Source organism: Lissotriton vulgaris, chromosome 6, assembly GCF_964263255.1.
Source record: "Lissotriton vulgaris chromosome 6, aLisVul1.2, whole genome shotgun sequence".
NCBI classification, from domain to species: Eukaryota; Metazoa; Chordata; class Amphibia; order Caudata; family Salamandridae; genus Lissotriton; species Lissotriton vulgaris.
The window spans coordinates 1872900341-1872923764 of record NC_141694.1 but is presented as its reverse complement, the minus strand read 5'-3'; the positions used below and the strand labels follow the sequence as shown (position 1 = coordinate 1872923764).

The following is a 23424-nucleotide window of genomic DNA, read 5'->3' as shown; positions in this document are numbered from 1 at the left end:
TCTCAAGTTCTCCACCCATACTTCTAACTTGGGGAATCCCCCACATAGATCTGTTTGCAACACCCCAAAATGCCAAATCTTCGCCTCCAGGTATCCACACCCGTTATCCAAAGGCAATGCTTTATGGATGAACTGGTCAGGGATATTTGCCTACGCTTGTCTGCCTCTTCCACTCATTCCATTAGTGGTTCGGAAATACAGGCAAACATCTCTCACACTAATCCTAGTAACTCCAACATGGGCACGTCAACCCTGTGTCACAACCCTGTTCGAACTCTCTCTGGTACCGCATAAAATATTACATTTAACTCCCAGTTTTCTCACATAGAGCCATGGAGAAATCAAACAACAGATCCCGAACAATTGAACCTCACGATCTGGCTCCTGAAGTCATAGAGTTTGGTTATCTGAACCTTCCACTTGACTGTATGAACATTATTAAGGAGGCCAGAAGGTCCTGACGAGTTCAGAAGCGGTCGCTCCCTTCGCCCTGCTCCTGTGCGGTATCGTTACCATTGTGCTTCTTGATCTGCATTGTGTTTTTGATCTGCCTAACTACCGTCTAACTTCTCTGCATAGCGCTGCAGCGCGAGTGCCATTGCGACATTATTGGAACATTTTAAAAAGCTTCTGGGGGACTGTTGACACGGCGCTCTAAGATCTCTGCATTGGAACGCCTCGGGAGCATTGTGTTTACGGCGCTTTAACTTGTAACCCTGATTTCAATAGTGCGATTCTGCAGCAAGCGTAGTCAATTACCTGAGCCCCAGCCTACCTCCAGTTTAGTTTTTCCCTACGCTGCCGCCATTTTCATTCTGTTGTTGTTGGTGCCTCAGAGCCCGGCCCACACAGCCCGCCCCGCCTCCCTGCTGACCCTCCCTCGCCCCTCCCCCTCCTCCATCCATATATGACAGATGCATTCTCGCGCAGCGTCCACGTGCAGCGGTCACGCCCCATGCACGCCGAAGGTGCTCCAAAGGTAAGCCCGTCTGCGACCGTCCGCGCCTCGACCGTGCCCAGCGCCTGTCCCCCTGGTCCCCGCCACTCCCAATCCTCTAGAACCACTTATGATGCCGCTACTGTCCTCGCCCTCAACCCCGGACGCACACCACAATGCTGCGAAGCTACCCCAGGAAATACCCACGGCCCATTCGCCTGCCTCTCCTGCCAGTTCAATTGCTTCAGGACCCTCACCAAACCCACTTCCTCCACACACATCTCCAAACCCAACCGCCTGAAATGCATCCTACTGAACACCCGCTCGGTCTTCAGACATGCTACAGAACTCTGGGACCTAATCGACACTGCGTCACCTGACATCGCCTTCCTTACTGAAACATGGATGAACGCATCTTCTGCTCCCGACATCGCCATAGCCATACCGAACACTTACAAAATTATTCGAAAAGACCGCACCAATCAAACTGGAGGAGGCATCGCCATCGTCCACAGAAACACCATCAAAATTACAACCAGCTCTGACGACAATCTTGCAACAGCCGAACACCTCCACTTCCAGATCCACACCGACCCTGGGACCACCCTTAGAGGCACCCTCATTTACAGGCCTCCAGGCACCCATTCTCAATTCAGCGACGACATCACAGACTTCGTCAGCCCGCACGCCCTCGCCTCTGAGAACTACATTCTTCTAGGAAACCTCAACTACCACCTTGAAAACATACTCGACAGCAACACCACCACCCTTCTGGACAACATGGCCAATCTCGGACTCAAACAACTTGTTGACACCCCCACTCACACAGCCGGACACACGCTCGACCCTATCTTCACCTCCAGCAAGCACATCTCCTTCGATCGCACTACAGCTCTCCACTGGACGGATCACAGCTGTGTTCACTTCAGCTATATAACCACCCTGACCCACAACCGTCCACAACCTATTCCCCGGAGAAACTGGAACAAAATCACCACCGACCAACTCCTCACATCACTCAACCATAACCCTCCCACCCTCTCAATGGACCCAGACCAAGCGGCCACCAACCTCAGGCAATGGATTACCCACAGTGCGGACGAATTAGCACCCCTGAAAAAGCACCAGCTGAAATCAGCTAGCAAAAAGGCGCCCTGGTTCAATGATGAACTTAAAAAATCCAAGAAGCTATGCCGCACCATGGAGAAGAATTGGAGAAAAAACCCAACCTCAGACAACATGGCCTCCCTCAAGACAGCCACCCGCAAACACCACCAACTGATTCGATCCGCCAAGAAATCAGCATTCAAGGACCGTCTCAACAACAATTCTCATAACAGCAAGGAACTCTTCAATATCGTCAAAGAATTCACTAACCCCACCGCAGCATCCAATGACATCACTCCCTCCCAAGACCTCTGCGACGCGCTATCCTCCTTCTTCTACAACAAAATTGCCGACATCCACAACAGCTTCAAGAATACTCCCAGTGACCAACCCGCCCCACCCCCTTCAGATTCCACTCCTCCAACTAACAACCTCAGTGCCTGGAACCCAATAACCACTGAAGACACCATTCGCCTCATGAACTCAATCCACTCTGGCTCGCCTTCTGACCCCTGTCCCCACCACATCTTCAACAAAGCTGACTCCATCATCGCACCCCAACTCTGCGATGTCATCAACTGCTCTTTTAACTCTGCCACCTTCCCAGAAATCTGGAAACACGCCGAACTCAGCGCCCTTCTGAAAAAACCCACAGCAGACCCCTCAGAACTGAAAAACTACCGACCCATATCCCTCCTCCCTTTCCCGGCCAAAGTCATCGAGAAAGCCGTCAACAGCCAGCTCGCCGCCTTTCTTGAATCCAACAACTCCCTTGATCCATCTCAATCCGGATTTCGAGCCAAACACAGCACCGAAACCGCCCTCATTGCAGCGACTGACGACATCCGAGCACTCCTGGACAACGGAGAAACAGTGGCCCTCATCCTACTCGACCTCTCCGCCGCGTTCGACACAGTCTGCGACAGCACCCTTATACAACGCCTCAGCAACATTGGCATACAAGGAAAAGCCTTGAACTGGATCATCTCGTTCCTAGCTGGAAGAACTCAGAGAGTCCGACTTCCCCCATTCTACTCAAAGGCCACCGAAGTCATCTGTGGCGTACCTCAAGGATGCTCACTCAGTCCCACCCTCTTCAACATCTACATGAGTCCTCTCGCCTCTATCGCGCGTCAACACAACCTCAACATCATCTCTTACGCCGACGACACCCAGCTAATCCTTTCCCTCACCAAAGACCCCAACACCGCCAAAACCAATCTTCAAGAAGGCATGAAAGAAGTAGCCGAATGGATGAAACAGAGCCGCCTAAAACTCAACTCAGACAAAACGGAGGTGCTCATCCGAGGATCCTCCCCCTCAGCTTGGGACGACTCTTGGTGGCCTTCCTCTCTGGGCACAGCTCCCACACCCACAGACCATGCACGTAACCTTGGCTTCATTCTAGACTCCTCTCTCTCAATGTCCAGACAAGTCAACGCCGTCTCATCCTCCTGCTTCAATGTCCTTCGCATTCTCAAAAAGATCTTCCGCTGGATCCCCCTCAAGACAAGAAAGACTGTCACCCATGCACTGATCACGAGTCGTCTGGATTATGGCAACACACTTTACGCCGGAATTACAACAAAATTACAGAAAAAACTCCAGCGCATCCAAAACGCGTCAGCGAGACTCATATTAGACATCCCGCGCCAAGATCACATCACCGGACACCTAAAAGACCTCCACTGGCTTCCCGTCAACAAAAGAATTACTTTCCGCCTTCTCACCCACGCACACAAGGCCCTTCATAATCTAGGACCAGAATGCCTCAACACTCGACTGTCCTTCTACAAACCCACCGGCCAACTAAGATCATCCAATCAAGCCCTCGCCGCAGTCCTGCGCATCCGAAAATCCACCATGGGTGGCAGATCCTTCTCATTCCTGGCTGCCAAGACCTGGAACTCACTCCCCACCCACCTCCGCCTTACTCAGAACCACACCTCCTTCAGAAAAGAACTGAAAACATGGCTATTCGACAAATATTGAACCCCTCCCTCTAGCGCCTTGAGACCCTCTGGGTGAGTAGTGCGCTATATAAATGCCCGAACTTGAACTTGAACTACCACAACAGCCGGCTACGCAGCCAAATGGAAGTGATTTGTTATCTATTGCAATAACAATAACAATAACATCAACCCTCTTGATGCTTCTATATAAAACATTATCTGCTACCTGTTACATTTGCAGCAGTCATCTTTGGCCTATACATCCATCAGACTGCATCTAGCTGCAATTGCAGCCTATCTTCAAAATAGGCAACATTTATCACTCTTAGAGTGCCTGTAATCAAAGCATTTATGGAAGGACTGAAAGGAGTTATACCACCAAAACTCCCATCTGCCTCTGTGTGGAATCTTAATATAATCCTCACAAGGGTAATGGGCCCACCATTTGAAACCATCCATAAATGTGAACTACAATTCCTCACTTGGAAAATAGCTATCCTCATTGCAATCACCTCATTAAGGAGAGTGGGTGAACTAGAAACACCAACCATAGAATAACAATTTTTCCAGCTACACAAAGATAAACTAGCTCTTCATACCAATCCTAAATTCCTACCTAAGGTAGGATCTGCATTCCACATAAATCAATCTGTTGAATTACCTGTTTTCTTCCCTAAACATAACTCAGTTGCAGAACGAGCTCTACACACCTTAGATGTTAGAAGAGCACGAAATCTTTGCGTAAGACCAAACAACTTTTTGTCGCTTTTGCACCATCTCACAAGGGCAATCCTATATCAAATCAAGTATTGCTAGGTGGATTGCTAAATGTATTCAAATTTGCTATGCAAAAGCCAAAATGACTCTAACGGTACCCCTAGAGCACATTCCACTCGTAAGCTAGGAGCTACTATGGGATCCTTAGGGAACATCCCTATTACTGACATCTGCAAAGCTGCAACATGGTCCACACCACACACATTCACCAAACACTATTGTTTAGATGTGTTAGCCAGACAACAAGTTAATGTGGGCCAAGCAGTACTTAAAACACTATTTCAGACAGCTCCATCAGTTACAGGATAGCCACCACTTAGGGGGGACTGCTGTATAGTCTATGCATGGCATGTGATCTACAGCTCACATGCCTAAAACGGAAATTGCTACTTACCCAGTATGCATCTGTTCTTGGCATGCAGAGCTGTAGAATCTCATACGCCCACCCACCTCCCTGTGTACTTGTAGCTGCTGTAGTTCTCTTGTTACTATTCTTACGTACACATGGACATCGCTATTCTTTACTAATACTCCATTTTCTCACCCTCTGCGGGAAAACCATCTGAAGCTGGAGTCGATGACCATGGGCACTATCACCAAAAGTAGGGAGTCCCCTTCCTCGTGACTAGGAAGATTTCTTCGAAGAAAAACAAAGTGCAAACATCCGAACCCAACACTAGATGGAGATCTATGCATAAGCATGAGATTTTACAGCTCTACATGCCAATACCATATGCATTCTGGGTAAGTAGCATTTTCCTTTTGGCAAGCTGCACACTGGAAAACAAAAGTGCGGCCACCAATATACATATTTAGCGTGCTGTACATGCTATTGTGAAAGTGGCATGGCCAACAATAAAAAGCATTTGCAATGCAATAGGTCTCCAATTTACGCAACACCTATTGCATTGCAAATGGTTGGCATCTTGGCATCACAGACAACGGGCAGGGGGGATAGAAGGCACGGACAACGGGAATGGGGAGGAGAGGAGAAGGCACAGAAAACGGGAGGGAGGACCTGTAAAAGAAGGCACAGACAAAGGAAGGGAGGGTGGAGGGGGGAAGAAGGCACGATAACGAGCTCCAGTTTCACAAGGTAACAACCAAGTAAAGGGGCCAGTATCCCTGGGAGGATACAAATGACGACATAGCTGTCATAAGGAGGGACTAACAAGTCTCATATTGAATCAGAAGGCCGCATTTACCAAGAACAAACACACAAACCAATGAAAGATAAGGGTGGGGGAGTGGGCAGAGCTTCTCTCCATACTGAACTGCTCCAACTCTTCACAGAGCAGCCCTTGCTCGCTGGCTCGCGCTCTACCTAATGAGACCATCAAATGGGTGATATGAAGATGGAGGAGAAACCCTAAACTGCAGGGACGCAGGTGAGAAATAATATAAACTATGCATTAAAACCTCCTTCTGAGGACAAGGGAGGTAATACTTTTCAGGTGTATCCAGATAAGCCTGCTTCTTGGTTTTAAAAAATTCTCTTTTTGCATAAGTGCGCTCTTCGTTAATTATGTCACTTTGTTGTATCTCTCGCTATCATCCAAACGAGTTTTAAACTTCTTTATAGTATTAAACACAAATTTAAATCAAGAATACATCAAATTTGATTTATAGTCCAAGTCCATTTCTATCTTCCCATTAGCAAACACACTGTGTGCTTCAGTGTGGACCGATTGTAGAAGGAGGATGTTTAACACAGGGTGGAAGTCTATTCCCCAGAAGGAGATGTTATACATAGATTTCATTGAGCCCCCCTAAGTAAGGCGGATATGCCCAGACACAGGTCTCTGGTAACTGTGCCGCGGACTCACTTTGCACCCCCTAAGGAGGGCCAGCAAGCGGAAGCCAGTGTGGGATGGAGCGGACATGGCCTGGCTGTTCCTGGTGTTCTATGTGTCAAACCGTATGGCCAGGCCTGATTTGAGTTAGATCTATCCCCCTACTTAGTGACAAATGGAGCAGAAAAAGATGACTTTGGCCCTTTGTAGTCCCTTCTTGATTGTAGTATGATCACAGCCTGTGTTATCATCTGTTCTGACTGAACCCCACAGTAAGTGAGCACACTATGCTGGTAGACTATGATGCTGCAGGGAGTCTCTCCCAAACACCACCAGTGGGAATGATGACCCCCCGCCTGCTGAGCTCAGTCGGGCACCGCGTTCACTCCGCCGTACCTTTTGCCAGTCTCCATTCCGCTTCATGATATCTTTTTATATCATTTAATTGGATCCTGAAATGCCCTGTGGTGCTCACCTCTAGACCCATGCTTTAATGACAGAGGGAGTGTGTCTGCCAAGGTCTTAAGTCTGGGGACCTTTACCAAACTCACAGGGGAATCGTCTCCGAGCGCCCTGGTGCTTACCTCTTACTCTCCAGCTCTCAGGCACTCTCAGGGTAAGTCAAAGCTCCCTCAGCATTCCACAGTCACATCCACAGACCAGCGTGACATCACGGGCAACGGCTGCTCTGCAGAGGTCGCATTCACCTGTGACGTCATAGGCACCGGCTGCATGGCTGAAGTCACATTCACCTGTGATGTCATAGCTGAGGTCACTTTAACCTGTGACTTCATAGACACCAGCTGCATGGTGGAGGTCACATAAGCACTGGCTGCATGGCGGAGGTCTTATTCACCTTATTCACCTGTGACATCATAGACACCAACTGCATGGCGGAGGTCTTATTCACGTGCAACATCATAGGCAAGGCTGCTTAGCTGGGGTCACATGAGCAGCGCGACATCACAGGGACCTACTGCCCAGCTGGAATCACACGTCCAGTGCAGTGTGTGTGTGTGTGTGTGTGCTTCGATTTATATAGCGCGCTTTAACCCAGGGGCCTCAAGGCGCTTGCTTAGGGAACCCGTCCTGGAATTACCCTGTGAGATACCCCGGCCGGGTATCCACAAGGTGAAAGCCAGGCATCCCGCCGCGAGGGGCCGTTGTGGAGATTAAGCAAGCTATTGCCCAGAGTCGCAGAGTGTGACCCCGTGAGTCGAGTAGGCACCGGAGCGAGAATTGTCGACTCCGTGGAATTTTGAGCCCGAGACCCGCCGAGGCGGGGAATCGAACCTTGGTCCACGGCCGATCTCAGCTTCCGGGTCTGCCGCCTCTAACCACTGAGCCACGCTTCTCCACATAGTCCCAGTACTAGAACGTTAACTGCTGAAATAAATGCCACGTTCACTCTCAGATACATCATGAGTGGCTCCAAGTCAAATATAGCTTCCAGTGACTTAAATCAAAACAGAGATGCTGACCCAAAAGAGAAACTCTGATTATGTACCAACAGGGATGACAGCACATTGACAAAAGACCCCCCAAATGTATTTAGATGCATAAGCACTGAATGAACATAGTTGCATGTTTTACATGATGCATGATGCAATTTCTAATGATCTGCCACTGTGTGATCTTTGACACATTTTCTCCAGGATGAATGCCTGCTCCCTCACAGATTCCTGCTGTGCAGACCTTGCTGCAGTCCTCAGTAGGAGTCAGGCTCTCACAGCCCTGCATTTGAATTATAACAAACTGGGAGATTCTGGAATCGCACAGCTGTGTGAAGGACTGAAACACCCAAACTGCAAAATACAGACCCTGGGGTGAGTATCTGCTGGTCCTCTTGGCTTTGTGTCAGGGACATGATCTGTAAGGAAGTGGGGACCCTTTGAGAGGCTGAGGAAGAGCAACCGGCCACTGTTGGCTCCTGTCCATGGCTGGTGCTGCTCTATCCGGCCTCTGTTACCAAACTAAACGTGGCTCAGTAACAAATGGGTTTTAAATCAACTGTCCGAATAAACACACGCTCACACACATCACAGGGCAGATGCCAAATTCAACTTTATTGCCACCGTACACTATTTACCACTTCACAGATTGCATGTATTTGGACAGAAAAACAACTACCCTAACAGCTCTGAGGCCTCTTCATTATGATTTTAACCTAAATATTAAGTACATGTAACTCCTTGCATCCTAGTTTGGTTGAAATACCTTTAGTAAAATCAAATAAACATGAAAACTAGCATATTGCTGATAGCCTATTTATCACCTCTGCTGAGGGAGGGAGGAGCATCATGGCCCGATGGAAAAAACAAGGTTAAAATGGTTAGCTTTGGTTACAGTGCCTAAAGGTAGGTTAATAATGTCTCAGAAATTCACTGAAGAAAGCAAAGTGTGGTATTGCTTATGAATGAAACTGAAAACCCACTGACTCCTACAAGAGAGGGCTAGGACCCCAGCCCATGACTGATGCAATGACAAATCCCAATGATCTTACAGAGGCGAGTAGGTACCACACTCCCTCAACAACAGGAAAGAATGAACTATGAATGTACAGGTTGTTATTTAATGACAGTAGGCATTATAGGTATTGTTATTTATTAGTGTTCTCCCTTCTGAGTGTGGTTGACTTCTGTTGTAAGTCCATTCATTAATAGTTTAGTGGAGGGCATGGTTCAATTGAGACATGTGGTCAAGGAAGGGGCGGACTTTATGAGGGCCAAGAAGTGTAAGGTAGAGTTCAAGAGGTTCAAGAAGGTGTGGGACTCGGCGTCTGGCCAACATGCCTTGCATGTAAGCTCAACAAGTGAACAGTTTCAGCACTTTCATTGGAGCGAGAATAAAAGGAGGTCACAATTGCATTCTCTTCCGGATTGTTGAAAGGGGCTGAGTTGAGGTATAATCGAGAAAAGGGTCACTCGTGATTATCAGTAATCTGCTCGCTTCAGACATTTTCATGGGGAAGCACATTTGTCTTTTGAAAGTTCTGCTTAACACCATGCGCGCTAGCGGAATTCCGCTCGCATGCTGGGATTTGCGAAAACGCACTTTACGTGACAAGCTGGGCTCGTCATCAGCGTGCGAGGAGGCTACGCCCTGACGAGCCCAGCTCGTCATCAGCGTGGAAGGGGTTAAGAACAAATCTGTTGAACAGGATTTTAATTAATATTTGTAGGTTGTTTACACCAGTGGAGGAGTGTGACCTTAACTTGGAGTTTCTGCCTCAAGCTAGGAATGAGATGTCCAACTGCTGGTCAATACTGCCTGAGCCGATGAGGAAAAGGATATGGGAGGATGTTTCAGGAACTATTTTAATATACTTGAGCATACAAGGTCATTAGAGGAGTGTAGAGCTGAAGATGAAGAAGGATTTCGAATGGGTCTTCTGGAAAGCATAAGGGGAAAGTTGATAGATGTTGCATAAAAGGTTATGTTGGTATCATCAAAACATAGGAAGATCACAGTTCCGTGAACTTTCCGTTTTTTTTTTCCTAATACTAGGCACATGTACTTATATCCCACTGGATTGTCCAGTCAAATGTAGGACCAGAAATCCCATAGAAAGGATCTACATTCTACTCTTGCTGCAAATTTCTCATATTACGTATTATTACTCAGCAATATCTAAACAGCACCAACAAGCTGTGTAATGACAATCACAATGGACCGCACACCGCTAGCCCCTCCTACGGATCACCCCTAGGGACTCTGGTACATGGAGTTCTTGAGTGGTTCACCCCAGTGGGTGCAAGTAGGTACTTGTTGAACTGATGATCTCTAGACCCGATACATGTCCCGGGTTTTTGGATATCTCCCAAGACATGTATCGGGTTTCGGGATAACTTCCCTCATCATTAGAGAAAATAGTTTGGGGTGGAAGAGAAGGCCGCCAAGCAACCGTCAAAGGCCTCGATGCCCGAACCGGCACGCAGCTGCATCGTCCAGGAGCTCGTCAGCTCAAAGCTCAAGGGAGCCAATTTGTAGAAACAATCGCAATGGACCGCACACCGCTAGCCCCTCCTCCGGATCGCCCCTAGGGACTCTGGTACATAGAGTTCTTGAGTGGTTCACCCCAGTGGGTGCAAGTAGGTACTTGTTGAACTGATGATCTCTAGACCCGATACCTGTCCCAGGTTTTTGGATATCGCCCGAGACATGGCTCGGGTTTCGGGATAACTTCCCTCATCAGTAGAGAAAATAGTTTGGGGTGGAAGAGAAGGCCGCCAAGCAACCGTCAAAGGCTTCGATGCCTGAACCGGCACGCAGGTGCATCGTCCAGGAGCTCGTCAGCTCAAAGCTCAAGGGAGCCAATTTGTAGAAACAATCGCAATGGACCGCACACCGCTAGCCCCTCCTCCGGATCGCCCCTAGTGACTCTAGTACATGGAGTTCTTGAGAGGCCTTTGACGGTTGCTGACACTTGTGAATTTGCTCGGCTTTCACACAAAAGCACATTCGAGGGGTTGATCTACAAAGATGGTTGATTGTTACCTCCGGCCGGGGAGAGGAGAAATGAGTAAGGACGCTGGTTGAGCTGAAACCCTGTGATGATAATTTGCAGTAATCAGCACTGGTAACACACAGGTTAGTTCTCCCTAAACCCTCCTGCACACTCTCACATGCTTGTTTCAGCTTTTTTTTCATTACAATCATGGTTCCCAACATGGTTTCCATGTCTGCCTGTCCGACATGGAAACCATGTCGGAAAGCATGTTTGGGGGTCCACAGCAGGACCCCTTTTGGTGCACGGCCTCCTGTTGGAAGCTGAGGGGGCTTGAGCTCTGCACCTTGTGGCAGGCACTTTGAGTTTCATGCAGCCCTACAAGGGTCCGAGATAGGAGGCAGTGCACAGAGTCCACAGCAAGATTTACCTGAATTCCAAGAGTATCTGCTCTCAAAGATTTTGCGCGCCAGATGGCCAAAGCTGTAAGACTGCTGTTTGGTGTTGTATGCCCCACAGGGGAATCACTGACAGAATATCGAGAGTCCGAATATTGACCTACAGAAATATTGACGCAAAAATATCGAAGTCAAGAATATCGACATATATCTACATTATGGTAAGCATAAAAATACCGGAAAAAAATATGGATGTCAAAAATATCGTTATTAAAATGTAGTTTTTTTTCAAGTTACAAAAATAATGTAAAATAAAGTAAATAATACCTATAATTAAAATAAACATAGTTAAAAATATTTTACAATGTTTAAAACTAATAACTAATATATAATGTAAAAATTAATTAAACATATACATATCATATATAATATACTTAATATGTTTTGATAAATATTTTAATAACATTGTTTAAAAATATCTTATAAATTACAAATACATCTATACACATAGAACAATAATATAAAAAACATTAAATAAATATAACAAATTAAAAAAATTACAATTATTTTTAATCTTTTTTAAATTAATATTATACTACATTAACTAAAATAATACAAACAATATTAGACAGCAGAAGGAATAACATTTATATTCCAACTTCAAACAGTGCAACAGTAGAGAAAGTGTTGGGTAGCGTAGGGGTAAAATTACTATTCCAACGCCAGAGAGTGCAACAGTAGGGAAAGTGTTGGATAGCGTAGAGGTTAAAATTACTATTCCCACTCAGTGAGTGCAACAGTAGGGACAGTGTTGGATAGCGTAGAGGTTAAAATTACTATTCCCACTCCAGTGAGTGCAACAGTAGGGAAAGTGTTGGATAGCGTAGTAGTAAAAATTACTATTCCCACTCCAGTGAGTGCAACAGTAGGGAAAGTGTTGGATAGCGTAGTAGTGAAAATTACTATTCCCACTCCAGTGAGTGCAACAGTAGGGAAAGTGTTGGATAGAGTAGGAGTTAAAAATTACTATTCCCACCCCATTGAGTGCAACAGTAGGGAAAGTGTTGGATAGCGTAGGGGTTAAAATTAATATTCCCACTCCAGTGAGTGCAACAGTAGGGAAAGTGTGGGATAGCGTTAGGGTTAAAATTACAGTGTAGCATAGCGTAGCGGTTAAATTAACATACTTATTAATTAATACATTTTTGTAAAATAAATAACATATTAATAATTAACAAAAAAAATCATAATAAATACCAATAAAATTAAATTAATATTTACTTAAATAACATTAAATTACTTCCCACCCTATTCCCCTTTAAACCGACAACCTGGTACACACGAAAAATAACACATTCAGGGGGTCATTAGGATCGCGGTTTTTCCGCATCCTCGGGGCCGGCGGAAGGCACCACCGGCCCAGAGGATGCGGAAAAACCGCAGCGGACTGACCAAAGACCCACCGCCACATTAGGATGGCTGGTGGGTCCTGGTTTCCGTCCGCAGCTTTTCCGCCGCGGTCGGCTTACAACCGCGGCGGAAAAGCTCTAATATGGTGACGGTGTCTTCCAGACACCGTCCACCATATTAGGATGGGCTGTAAATGATGCTTTTCCGCGGCGGGTTTTCTGCCGTGGAAAAGCATACGGAACTTCACTGCGGGGGCCCGTTGCGGGCCCCCTAGGTGAATGGGGGGTGGGGGGTGCACATGGGGGTTACCTATGGTACCCCCCTGCATTTGCATGCAGACAGCGGCAGGCACCGCGCGGTGCCTGCCTCTTACTGCATGCAAATGCAATGTGTGCATTTTTAACATTGCGGCGGGTGCAGCTTGAAGCTCCACCCGCCGCAATGTTAAAAATAGAGGATGTGACCGCAACCCTTGCGGTCACATCCTAATTGCACAGGAGGGAACTCCGCATGCCATGCGGAGGTTCCCTCCTGCTCTTGCGTCCGTCCGCGATCCTAATGACCCCCATAATGTAATCATCAATTAATAAACATTTATTACTAAATAATAATTAACAATACATTAATTAACAATAGCAATACATAAAAAATAATATATTAATTGTAATTAATATAATTGTAAATGAGTACATTAAAAAACAATTACCAATTAATAATTACTTAACAATAAATTAATAATCAATAACAATAAATAAAACAAATAATTGATTCATTATAATTCAATTACGTCCCACCCTATTCCCTTATCAACCCACATTGCGCTCTGATACTAAAACACAAAATTTACTTTAAAAAAAATTACTAATTTCTAAACAGTTAATACATATATTTAAAAATAATTAAAAAACATTACAAAAAATTTCAAACACATACATATAAAATACATAACACTAATATAAATATCGACATTATTAACAACAATATTTTTGCAAACGATATTACTTACTTCGCTATTACTTACTTCTATATAAAAAAAAACAATATTACTTACCTTAAGGTCGATTTTCTGGTCACTGATATTCTTGACATCGATATTCTGTCCCTACCATATTTAAAACTCGAAATTAGTGAGGGTCGATAATAAAAAAAATCAATATTATGTCTGCATACCCCACAGGGAACAAGGAAGGTGTTTCCTTGTTGCTTTGTGGCATCTGAGGCTGTGTGGTCAGTATCTTTAATTTTAGTTCTATGATCCCAATCCAAAATGGAGTCTCTCTGCTCTAATACAATTGTTCCCCAAAAGAATATGGCAGCGTAATTCTTCCAGTGGCTGTGTTTCCTCTACATAGTGATATATTAGTACAAAGGAGGGGCAGGCAAGCAGGAGAATATGTTGCAACGTTTCCAGTTGCTCCTGAAGGACACTTCCTGATAGAAGTTTACCACTTCTAGTTGGTGAAGTGGTTCTGGAAATACATTGCCTAATTGTTAGGGTCAAGAGCTCCCAGATTAAGGTACATCTGTCATGACCTGCTATTGAAATCAGCCAGGTGTAGGTCACATATACCATTCTTAATCCAAAGGAATCCAGAATAAGACCAGAATGGTTAGATCGATGATGTGACCCAGATGTGCCATAGGATTGGGTTGCCCTTGCGTCACGCTGTCCTTAGATCAGATTTACCAAGCCACGCAAGGCCACCTTGTGTGGCCCTGCATTCCTTGGTAGACCTTCAGTAATGCAAGGCAGCACAAGTGGCTGCCGTGCATTACTCTGCACCAGGAAAGTGTTAAATGGGTGGAGTGTGGGTGTTCCCACGCATCCATCAATGTATTTCGGCGCATTCCCAGGTATACGAAGACAGATAAACCTGGGAACGCATCAACAATCAATGCCTGCTGTATAGAAGCACAACAAGGAGAAATATCTTTATTTTGCCTTGTTTCTTCATCTGGAGCACACTTGGAAAGGGGAAAACGCCTCGAAAAGAATGTTTTGTGCAGGAAGGTGCCATGATGCAAGGGTGCCAGTGTTGGTGTCTGGCTGCACTGAGAATGTGCCATATTTTAGTAAATATGGTGCATTCCTTCTGTCTCCATTTGGTGCAGCACAGCAAGTTGTCCTGCGTCACATATTGATATATATGGGCCTCAAAATTTCATGATAACAATTAGGGGCCCATTAGGATGTCGGGAGGATTAATCCACCCGAGATCCGCATTCGAATTCCCCCCGCCATATTAGTATGGCGGGGGTGACCTCGGTGGACGGTAAGACCGTCCGCCGCTTTCCCGCCCCAGTCGCCTTGCGGCCGGGGCGGAAAAGGATTAATATGGTGGCGGTGTCTATTAGACACCGCCAGCCATATTACAATGGGCTTAGAGAGTTGCCTTTCTGTGGCGGCGATGCCGCCACGGAAAGGCATGCGCTCTTAACTCTGGGGCCCCCCTGCAGGCTCCCAGTGTAAACGAGAGGTGGGGGGTGCACATGGAGGGGGAACCTGTGGTACCCCCCTGCACTTGCATAAACAAAGCGGCAGGCACTACGCAGTGCTTTGTTTATGCAAATGAAAAAGTGCATTTTTAGCACAGTGCTAAAAATACAGGATGCGCCCGCCACAGTGGCGGACGCATCCTAATACGAGACCTCCGCCCTTATGGCTATGATTACCGATGGGATGGACTTAGTCCGCCCGCTATCCTAATGGGGGCCTAAATATGTAATTGCATTCCGTTTAGTTTAATTTATACATATATGTGTCTTAAATATCCTAAAAATCTGACGTAGATCAAGTGTGTCAGGACCACTGTAGGACACCTCTGCTTCAATACTATAACAAAACATTCAAAACCTGCCTTCACTAATGTCAAGCTCAATACAGGTAACAGGGAAAGAAAATTTGTCTTTGATTATACACTGGCATTTTTGGTGGACTCTATAAAGCCAAACAAAGTGAAATCTGTAGTTAAAATATAGCAAAACAATTTGTTGCAAACATTACTCTTTATCGCTGAGAATATTGTGGTCCCCTAATAAACTTTCCCAACAAAACTGAACAACCCATTATGCAGGATATGGAAATCCTATACCAGATTAAACCAGTATGCCCAGCCTTTCATTGCTTAGACTTGCACTATAAGAAGACTTTTCAGATATGTTATTGTACAGGTAAAATTTAGAACTTTCCTGCTAAGAAGGGGGAGAGTCATGGATACCTCAGTACCACAGAAGAACAAATGCCAACAGAAGACACACTGAATTTGTGAGCTTACTGGCATTCATGTTAGATTACAAAGGAACCCTATGCAAGCCAATGCAAAGCTGTGCACTGTAGCTTCTCACTGGGAAAGCAGTATTCATTGTGGTTATAATATGGGCTGTATGGTTGGTGGATTAAGGCCCTCTCGGACTCATCACACTTCTCAGTTTTTCACCTGGATAAACAGGTCCTTCATACCAGTTCTTGGTTCCTTTGAAAAGTACTGTCTGCTTGACTTTTGGGCCAGTCCATCGTTCTTCCATCCTTCTTCCCTCCTCTGCTTCTTATTTAATAAACCACAAACATCATGACAGAATGGAATGGATGCTCAGCTCTCTGTAGGATTTGTTGGAGCAAGAATGGACAAAGAGGTACCAAGAGGATGTTTTTACTTGTGGGTATACTTTTCATAAAGAGCTGCTACCCTATGGCCAAGAAGACCCTCCAGTTGGCATTCTTGCCGACTTCACAAGGGCTATGACTGCTTTTGCTGCTTTCATTCGAGGAGTTCCATCAGATGACAACTGTCAGGCAGCCACTTGGTAAAAGAAATTATCAAAAATTGCCCAATTGTTGGCTGTCCAAAGATTTCAGTATGCCAACCTTGGCAACTGAGCTATTTCAGCGGCTCCTGTGAAGCATTGGAATGCCATCCCTCTTTTTCTTCATTCACAGTAATGTTTGCTGTTTTTTATGATATCATAACTTAGTTCTTTTCATCTGTATACCTGTGGCCGTTTTCACTCTTTGCTGTCAATAACCTTCCTGGTAATTTAGCGCAAAGGTACCTTTGAGTGTTAATGTGCTCCATAAAAAAATCAAAAATACATATTTGCTAAACCTTATTACACGTCCCAGGTGCGAAGTGACATACTTTGCCAAGGCTGTCTTATATGACTTCTTTGACTAGTCCTAAATCTCCATCCCACATCCCAAGGAGATCCTGCTTTGGGGTTCATTTATAAGGTTACGAATCTGCAGGAAGAAGTAACTATCGGAAGAAAAGGTGGCTTATCTTTAGTAACAATGTGTTTGTATTATGTGGTGCTGTAGATAAGATCATTTTCACATTCCTGCCATCTAGTCTTGGGCATGGGTGGTGCAAGTTATTTTTCTATGGAGTATAGAGTCTGGTTGCAAGGTGATTCATGAACCCAACCTGCTCCAGAGTAAAGACGTCACGCTAGGTTGTAATCTTCCACTGTTGGGACCTTTGCACTACAGAACATAATTGTCCCACTCAAGACACTAGTATCGCCTCAACAGAGTTATTATTACACCACTATGACGATGGTAATTGGCCCGACTGGAGGGTGTTTTGAGGCCAGGTTATTTAAGAATAACTAGTGGAGTGTGGGTTATAGAGAACATGCCTTTCCATTTCTGCCCTAATGGTAACAGCAGTTTCCTATGGCCAGACTAGTATATGGGCTGTAACCTCAGTCTATCACAGGACCACAAGCATTCAAACAGTTCAGCTCCCGAGCTTTAAATATGAAGAAAACCATATGATACTGGAGGATTACAGGATGTAACATCAGAGCTCTCCTGAGGTATTGAAAAAGAACATAGTCTGACTAGTCTGACTGAGAGGGGAGACCTATCTTGGGAGATCAAGGTGATCAGAGACCAAAAAACTTTTCTGTAGAATACTCCACATTTGATGCACTCGTCTCCAGGGTTCCTTGCGAAGCCCATGTCCACGACATAGACTTTACCTCAGCTATAGCTACCCTCTGTAAATCTTCCATCCGGAGTTCAACCTCAACCACAGTCTCATTTTTAGGTGAGCATTTGCCTCAAGAGTGCAGGGCTCCCAGCACTAGCCACCACTGTAAGTAAGTAAGTAAGGTTTATTGTACAGTTAATAAAAACTCACAATGTAAAACATAAAAATGTAAAAATAAATCATGGTTACAGTTAAAATATAAAACAAGCAAGTAGGCTTGCTCATTAAGATCATAAAAGTCACAATATGTTTTGATAAAGGCCATAGAGATTAAGGGAACAAAGTACTCAGAGGGACTTAGCACAGCTTTGGCTTGGCTAGTGCTTTAGGTGAACCATGTGACTGTTTCATGAGTCTTCTGGCCACTATATCAAATAATTTTGTTAGTCTGCAGTTTAACTGAGTCTCTTAGGGATTAAAACACAGCATCACAGTGTGCCTGCAACTTGTTATGCCCTTCTTGTTCCGAAGGGCCCGAAGTAGAGATCGCCTTATGTCCATAAGGTTTGAACAGATGCAAATTATGTGAATGAGGTCCTCTTTTCCTGATGAGCAGTCGGCAGCAGTTTGCTGAGCTTTCCCTTTTCCAAGGTGCCAAGTGCGGTAGTATGGGTATGATACCAAGGCACATGTTTAAGAACTTATTTTTTGTTGTCTGCATGAGGCCCATTTTTAGGTATTCTTGTGGCTTCAGAGCGTTGTAGTCTTTCAACACGGCCCATCCATGGGCCCTCTTAGCCAGGGTGTTTTTATCCTCTATAGATGAAATCGTCTTTGTTACTTTCGTTACCACTTTTTTAAAGGTTTTGAGGTCTGTTAATGACTCCCAGAGGTTTGTTTGTCCCAAGATCTCCAGTGAATCTTGTAAATAATTCCTTGCGGTGAGTTGTCTCTAGTGGATAGTTCAGTCCAAAGTTGGGCGTTTAAGGATCCATGGTCTGCATCTCTGATTTTCCGCCAACTTTTAATATATGCGCCTCTTCTCTCCACCGTTTGTTTCTGTAGCCCGAATTTGAGGCGGATTTTAGCGGGCGATGTGTAGGTGGGTAGATAAAATATTGCCCTATATGCACGACTAATGGTGTTGTTTAGTGTTGTGGCGTCTTTTCCTTGCATGGGTTCACTGCCATACGTGAGCATGGGTTGCAAACGCGCTCTTATCACCTGCAGAAGGGGGTCCAATGACCGGTCTGGGAGAGCTTTCTTTAGGGGCTTTATCGACAAGTAGAATGTCGTGCCCTTCCGACGAATGGCCTCTAGTTGGTGCCTGATTGAGCCACTACTGTCTATAGGATGGCCTAGGTATTTATAAGTGGGTACCTGTTCTAGCCTCTGTCCATCCAGAAACCAAGCGAGTTTCCTTTTTTTTGTTGTAATTCATTGCCATAACTTTTGTTTTATTTAAGTTGATATTTAGTGAGTTGTTTATGGAAAATATGTTGGTTGTATCCAAAAGATGTTGGAGACCGATAGGGGACCAGCTGATGAGGACCAAGTCGTCCGCGTATAAGAGGTTTGAGAGTGTGGTGTCGCCTAGCCGTGGGGCATGGGATTTGGTTTTCTCCAGTTCACCGGCGAGATCTGCGAGAAAAAGGTTAAACATCATAGGGGCTAGGACATAGCCTTGTTTCAAGCCTTTGGTGGTGCTGATTTGCCTTGAAATGTGTGTACCGGAGCCCAGTTTGATCCTAACCCAGGTGTTGGTATGTAGCATGATCAGCTGTTGTAGGAGTGGGCCTGGAATCCCCCATCTTTCCAGCTTCTGCCAAAGTTTGCTCCGGTCTACATGGTCGAAAGCGGCGCTATAATCAATAAAGCATAGAAATAATGAGCTCTTGGTGGATTTTACCGCATCTGTCAGAAGGATTAGCGCCATGATGTTGGTCGTTGTACCCTGGCCTCTGCAAAATCCGGTTTGGGTAGCTGGGATGATGTGCTTTTTGTTTGCCCAGGATGTTAAATCTTCCAGGATGAGGCCCGCATAATACTTTGCCTCTGTATCGACTAAGGCTATTAGTCGATAGCTGCTTGGGTTGTTCCTTTCACACTTTTTATAAATCGGGCTTATTATGGAGCCTCTCCAGGTTATTGGGCATGTTACTGTTTCCGTTATTTCCTGGAAGACTGGTGTCATGATGTTACTCCAAAGGTCAGCGTCTTGTTTATATATTATTGACGGGATCCCATTAGGGCCCGGGGCACCCTCGAGTTTGCCTTTTAAGATTTGTATTCTGATCCTAGCTGCTATTTCTGAGCGTATGTTTTCCTCTCTATTTATGATTGGTGCGAGTCTTGTTGTTGCTTCCTCGTCCAGTGTTGCAATGTAGTGCAGGGGTAGTTTCCCTATGTGGACATTGGTCAGTTCATTGTTGATTATGCCAGTTTTGTCGGAGCTCTGCTGCAGACCAGATTCCCGGGCTTTGCCTCTGGGCGAGCACCCCGCTAGGTTTTCGGTGTTGAAGTGAGCTGATAAGTAGTTTGCCCAGTCTGATTCGGAGATGTTGGAGGGTGTGAATTAATTTCTGGAGCTGTTCTTCTGTTTTGAATCGTGTACAATTTTTACCCAGAGGTTGTCGTTCAGCTGCCTTTTCCTTTCCCAGGTCTTCTTCTTTAGCTGTGCTTTTAGAGTGCGCAGCACCTTTTTGCGGAACTTCGTTGTTTGGATCTTTGCGGAGCTGTCTCACAGTCTGGTTTATTTCCCATTTTAAGGTTTTTATCTCTGGTGTTATTACTTTTCCGACTATGTTCCGTGGTGTGCTCCCTTTTTCAGTTTTTAGCTTTGTGGCATGTTTTGCCCCGAGTTCCATTATGAATTCACCCCAAGTGTTAGACCTGTCTGCATCTGGGGATACTCTAACCAACATTATTTATTTTTTTGTCCCCCTTAGCCTCCCAGAGTTTCTGTTTTTATTTTTTATATATGTCCACCAGGATTTTTCAGTGCTGTCAGGGGGCTAGGTGTTCCTTGGTGATGACGCCATTTTTCCCTCATAACCTGTGAGGCCTAGTTAAGCCCCTTGAAAATCTAGGGACACCCAGAAACCTAAAATGGTGTCCACCAACTGCCATAACGGACACTACTGGAGAACAGGCCCATAGGCTAACATGAGGAATTTTCTAGAAGCATCCAGTGACTTCTGCAGGTCTCAGGCCACCCTATAAAAGGCCAGTGACCAGCAGCCATTTTGTAGTAGTCTCCGGAGTGACCGGTGAGGAGAGAGGCAACTTGCGAAGGAGGATTGCGCACCAGAGGTGACCAGATCGACCTGTGGGCCGGCGGTCGCGTTATTGGGAAGTGCCCCCTTTCAATCTGACCAAACCCCACTGTCACGTCATCCATAAAGCGTGGCCAGAGACTTTATGACCAGATTGTGAACCGGGTCGTGTTGTGAGAAGATCCTTATTAACTGCAGCCAAGCGACCCCTGTGAGTGACCTGCGCTACTGCCCTGAAGGCTGCGGGTAACTCAGGGCTCTGCCGATTGCCTGAGGAGTAAGGATCAACCCTGTCACAACCTACGCGACAGCCTCGCAGCTTGTGGTGACCAGCGGTGAAATCAGCAGGAGTTCCTACCTGTGGAGAGCGCTAGCTGTCTGCCTGTTTCAAGCGCGAAGGGAAGTGCCCAGCTGTTCTGTGTGACGGCGGAGGGAGGCGGCGCTGGAGGAGAGGCGGAGTCCGGAAGCCGAAGGAAGCCAGCGGCGTCACAGGAGGCGCGCCTGAAGGCCAACCCGCCGGTCGGAAGAGGCGGAGCCCAGGAGGGGAAGCGCCGGGCGCCTCGACAGCGGAGAAGCGAGAGCGCCGTTCACCTCATCGGCGGAGCATCGAGAGCCCCAACAGACTCGCCGGTGAGACCGCGGCGAACCGGGCGGCCCACGCTCTTCAGGCCCCGCCTACGGAGCACTCCTCCACAACGCCGGAGGCTAGAGCTTGATCGAGCCACTTCAGCCGGTGTCCCCGTAAAAGAAGTAAGCAGGGTGATGCGAAGGGAGCGGGAGGCGGCAGCACCGGGTGTCTAAAGACACTAAAGCGGCGGAACTAAGAACGAGGGAATTAACTGAGAAACCGCCAGAAAACAAAATACGAGGAATTGGGCTATTGATCCGCCCAGACCACTTGAAACTATCTCCCAACTAGATCAGAGGAGGTGAGAGAGCGGTGTGCAGGGAAAAACAGGGCTCACGAGTAAAAACCCTTACAGCCTGTTATTCATTGGGGAGGCAGATCCTCCACCAGTAAGGTGTAGCCTGTGAATTGTCCAGGGGGGAGCCTTGTTAATTCTACTTTGTCTTCTTTTAGCCACATAACTGGTGGTTTATGCTGAGAAGATCCACACCTGTGGTAGAGGTCTGTTGAGCTGAGCTGAAGGCTAAGAGCTGAGGGGTAATGTACCTGCCTGGGTGCTGTTAAATAGCATATTGAATCTGTAGAGTGCAATTTCCTTTTTGTAACTACTCAGCGGAGAAGTATATTGTAACATTGACAGCAGCTTATCTCAAATGTGATGTACCGTTGATTCTTATGTACTGACTGGGAAAAGTATTGGATGTGATTTGAGATCTATGAGAACTGTGTAAATTATTTGTGTACTGCTTTTATTTAAAACAAGAACAAGAAAGAATATTATTTTTATAAAAGGTACTGGTATTTTCCTAAGATTGGTGTTGTGTCTTTTATTTTAGTGGTTAATCACTGGGTTACTGTGAGTGGGTTTTGTAAGCACTTAACCAACGCCTTGAGTTTAGCTGTGTCCACTACTGTGCCAGGCTACCCTATGTAGTCTAGGATACCCTAGGTCTAACATAATTGGTGTTTCAGCGGTGGGATTACGGATTTGTGCTTACACTCACTTAGTAGTAACGCAGTGCCTACCACGGGACCACACCTGGAGTTTTCTCCCTGCGGCCCTCCTAATCTAAATTTTGCTTTTTCTAAATTAACTACTGGTGGTGGGTGGAGGTTGACCCCAGGTCACTTTTCTAATTTCTCCTGTGCAAAAGTTTATACTCTAAGTAGAAATGGAGGTAAATGTGGAAGAGCTGGAAAACTGTACCGTGACCCAACTAAAGGAATGGTGTCAGCAGCAGGGGGTGTTTTTTAAGAAAGGCGCCAGGAAAGTTGAGCTGCTGACCAGTATCCGGGCATGGGTGGAGGCTCATTCCGGGGATGAAGTAGATCCTGAGGGGAGTGACAGGGACACTGTCTTGGAGACCGCAACACTGTACCAGGCGGGAGGGGGGAACCTTTTAACAGGTCCTAGGACACCTTCCAGAGTGGGTAGTAGTGTCTCGGAGAGGGGTTTGACCGACGCCGAGTTAGAGGACAGGAGGGAGGAGAGGAGGATGAGAATAGAACTAGCCAGGATGGACATGGAAAGGGAGGACAAGAGGTTGGCACATGAGCGGACCATCAAAGAGATGGATCTACAAGCCCTGAACCTAAGAACCCCCAAATCTGAGAATGGTGGCAGCGATACCCAGACCAACATCAGAGAACCCAGACCTTACTTACCGAAAGATGTTATGGCATGCTATGTACCCAGTGATGATATTGCAAAATGGCTAGCCGCCTACGAGGTCTCACTGAGGGCCCATGGGATCTTGGAGGCCCACTGG

The 23424-nt window shown here is 46.0% G+C and overlaps 1 protein-coding gene across 5 annotated transcripts in view; it reads left to right on the top strand.

The window, feature by feature from the left end:
* The window catches only part of LOC147709713 (ribonuclease inhibitor-like), a 135459-nt gene that overhangs the window by 92669 nt on the left and 19366 nt on the right, over positions 1–23424 (top strand). For all 5 annotated transcript variants that reach the window (XM_086928212.1, XM_086928209.1, XM_086928211.1 and 2 more), the window contains one exon: positions 8222–8392. In XM_086928212.1, coding sequence (XP_086784338.1) covers positions 8222–8392 — 171 coding nt within the window. The remainder of the gene's footprint in view (positions 1–8221; positions 8393–23424) is intronic.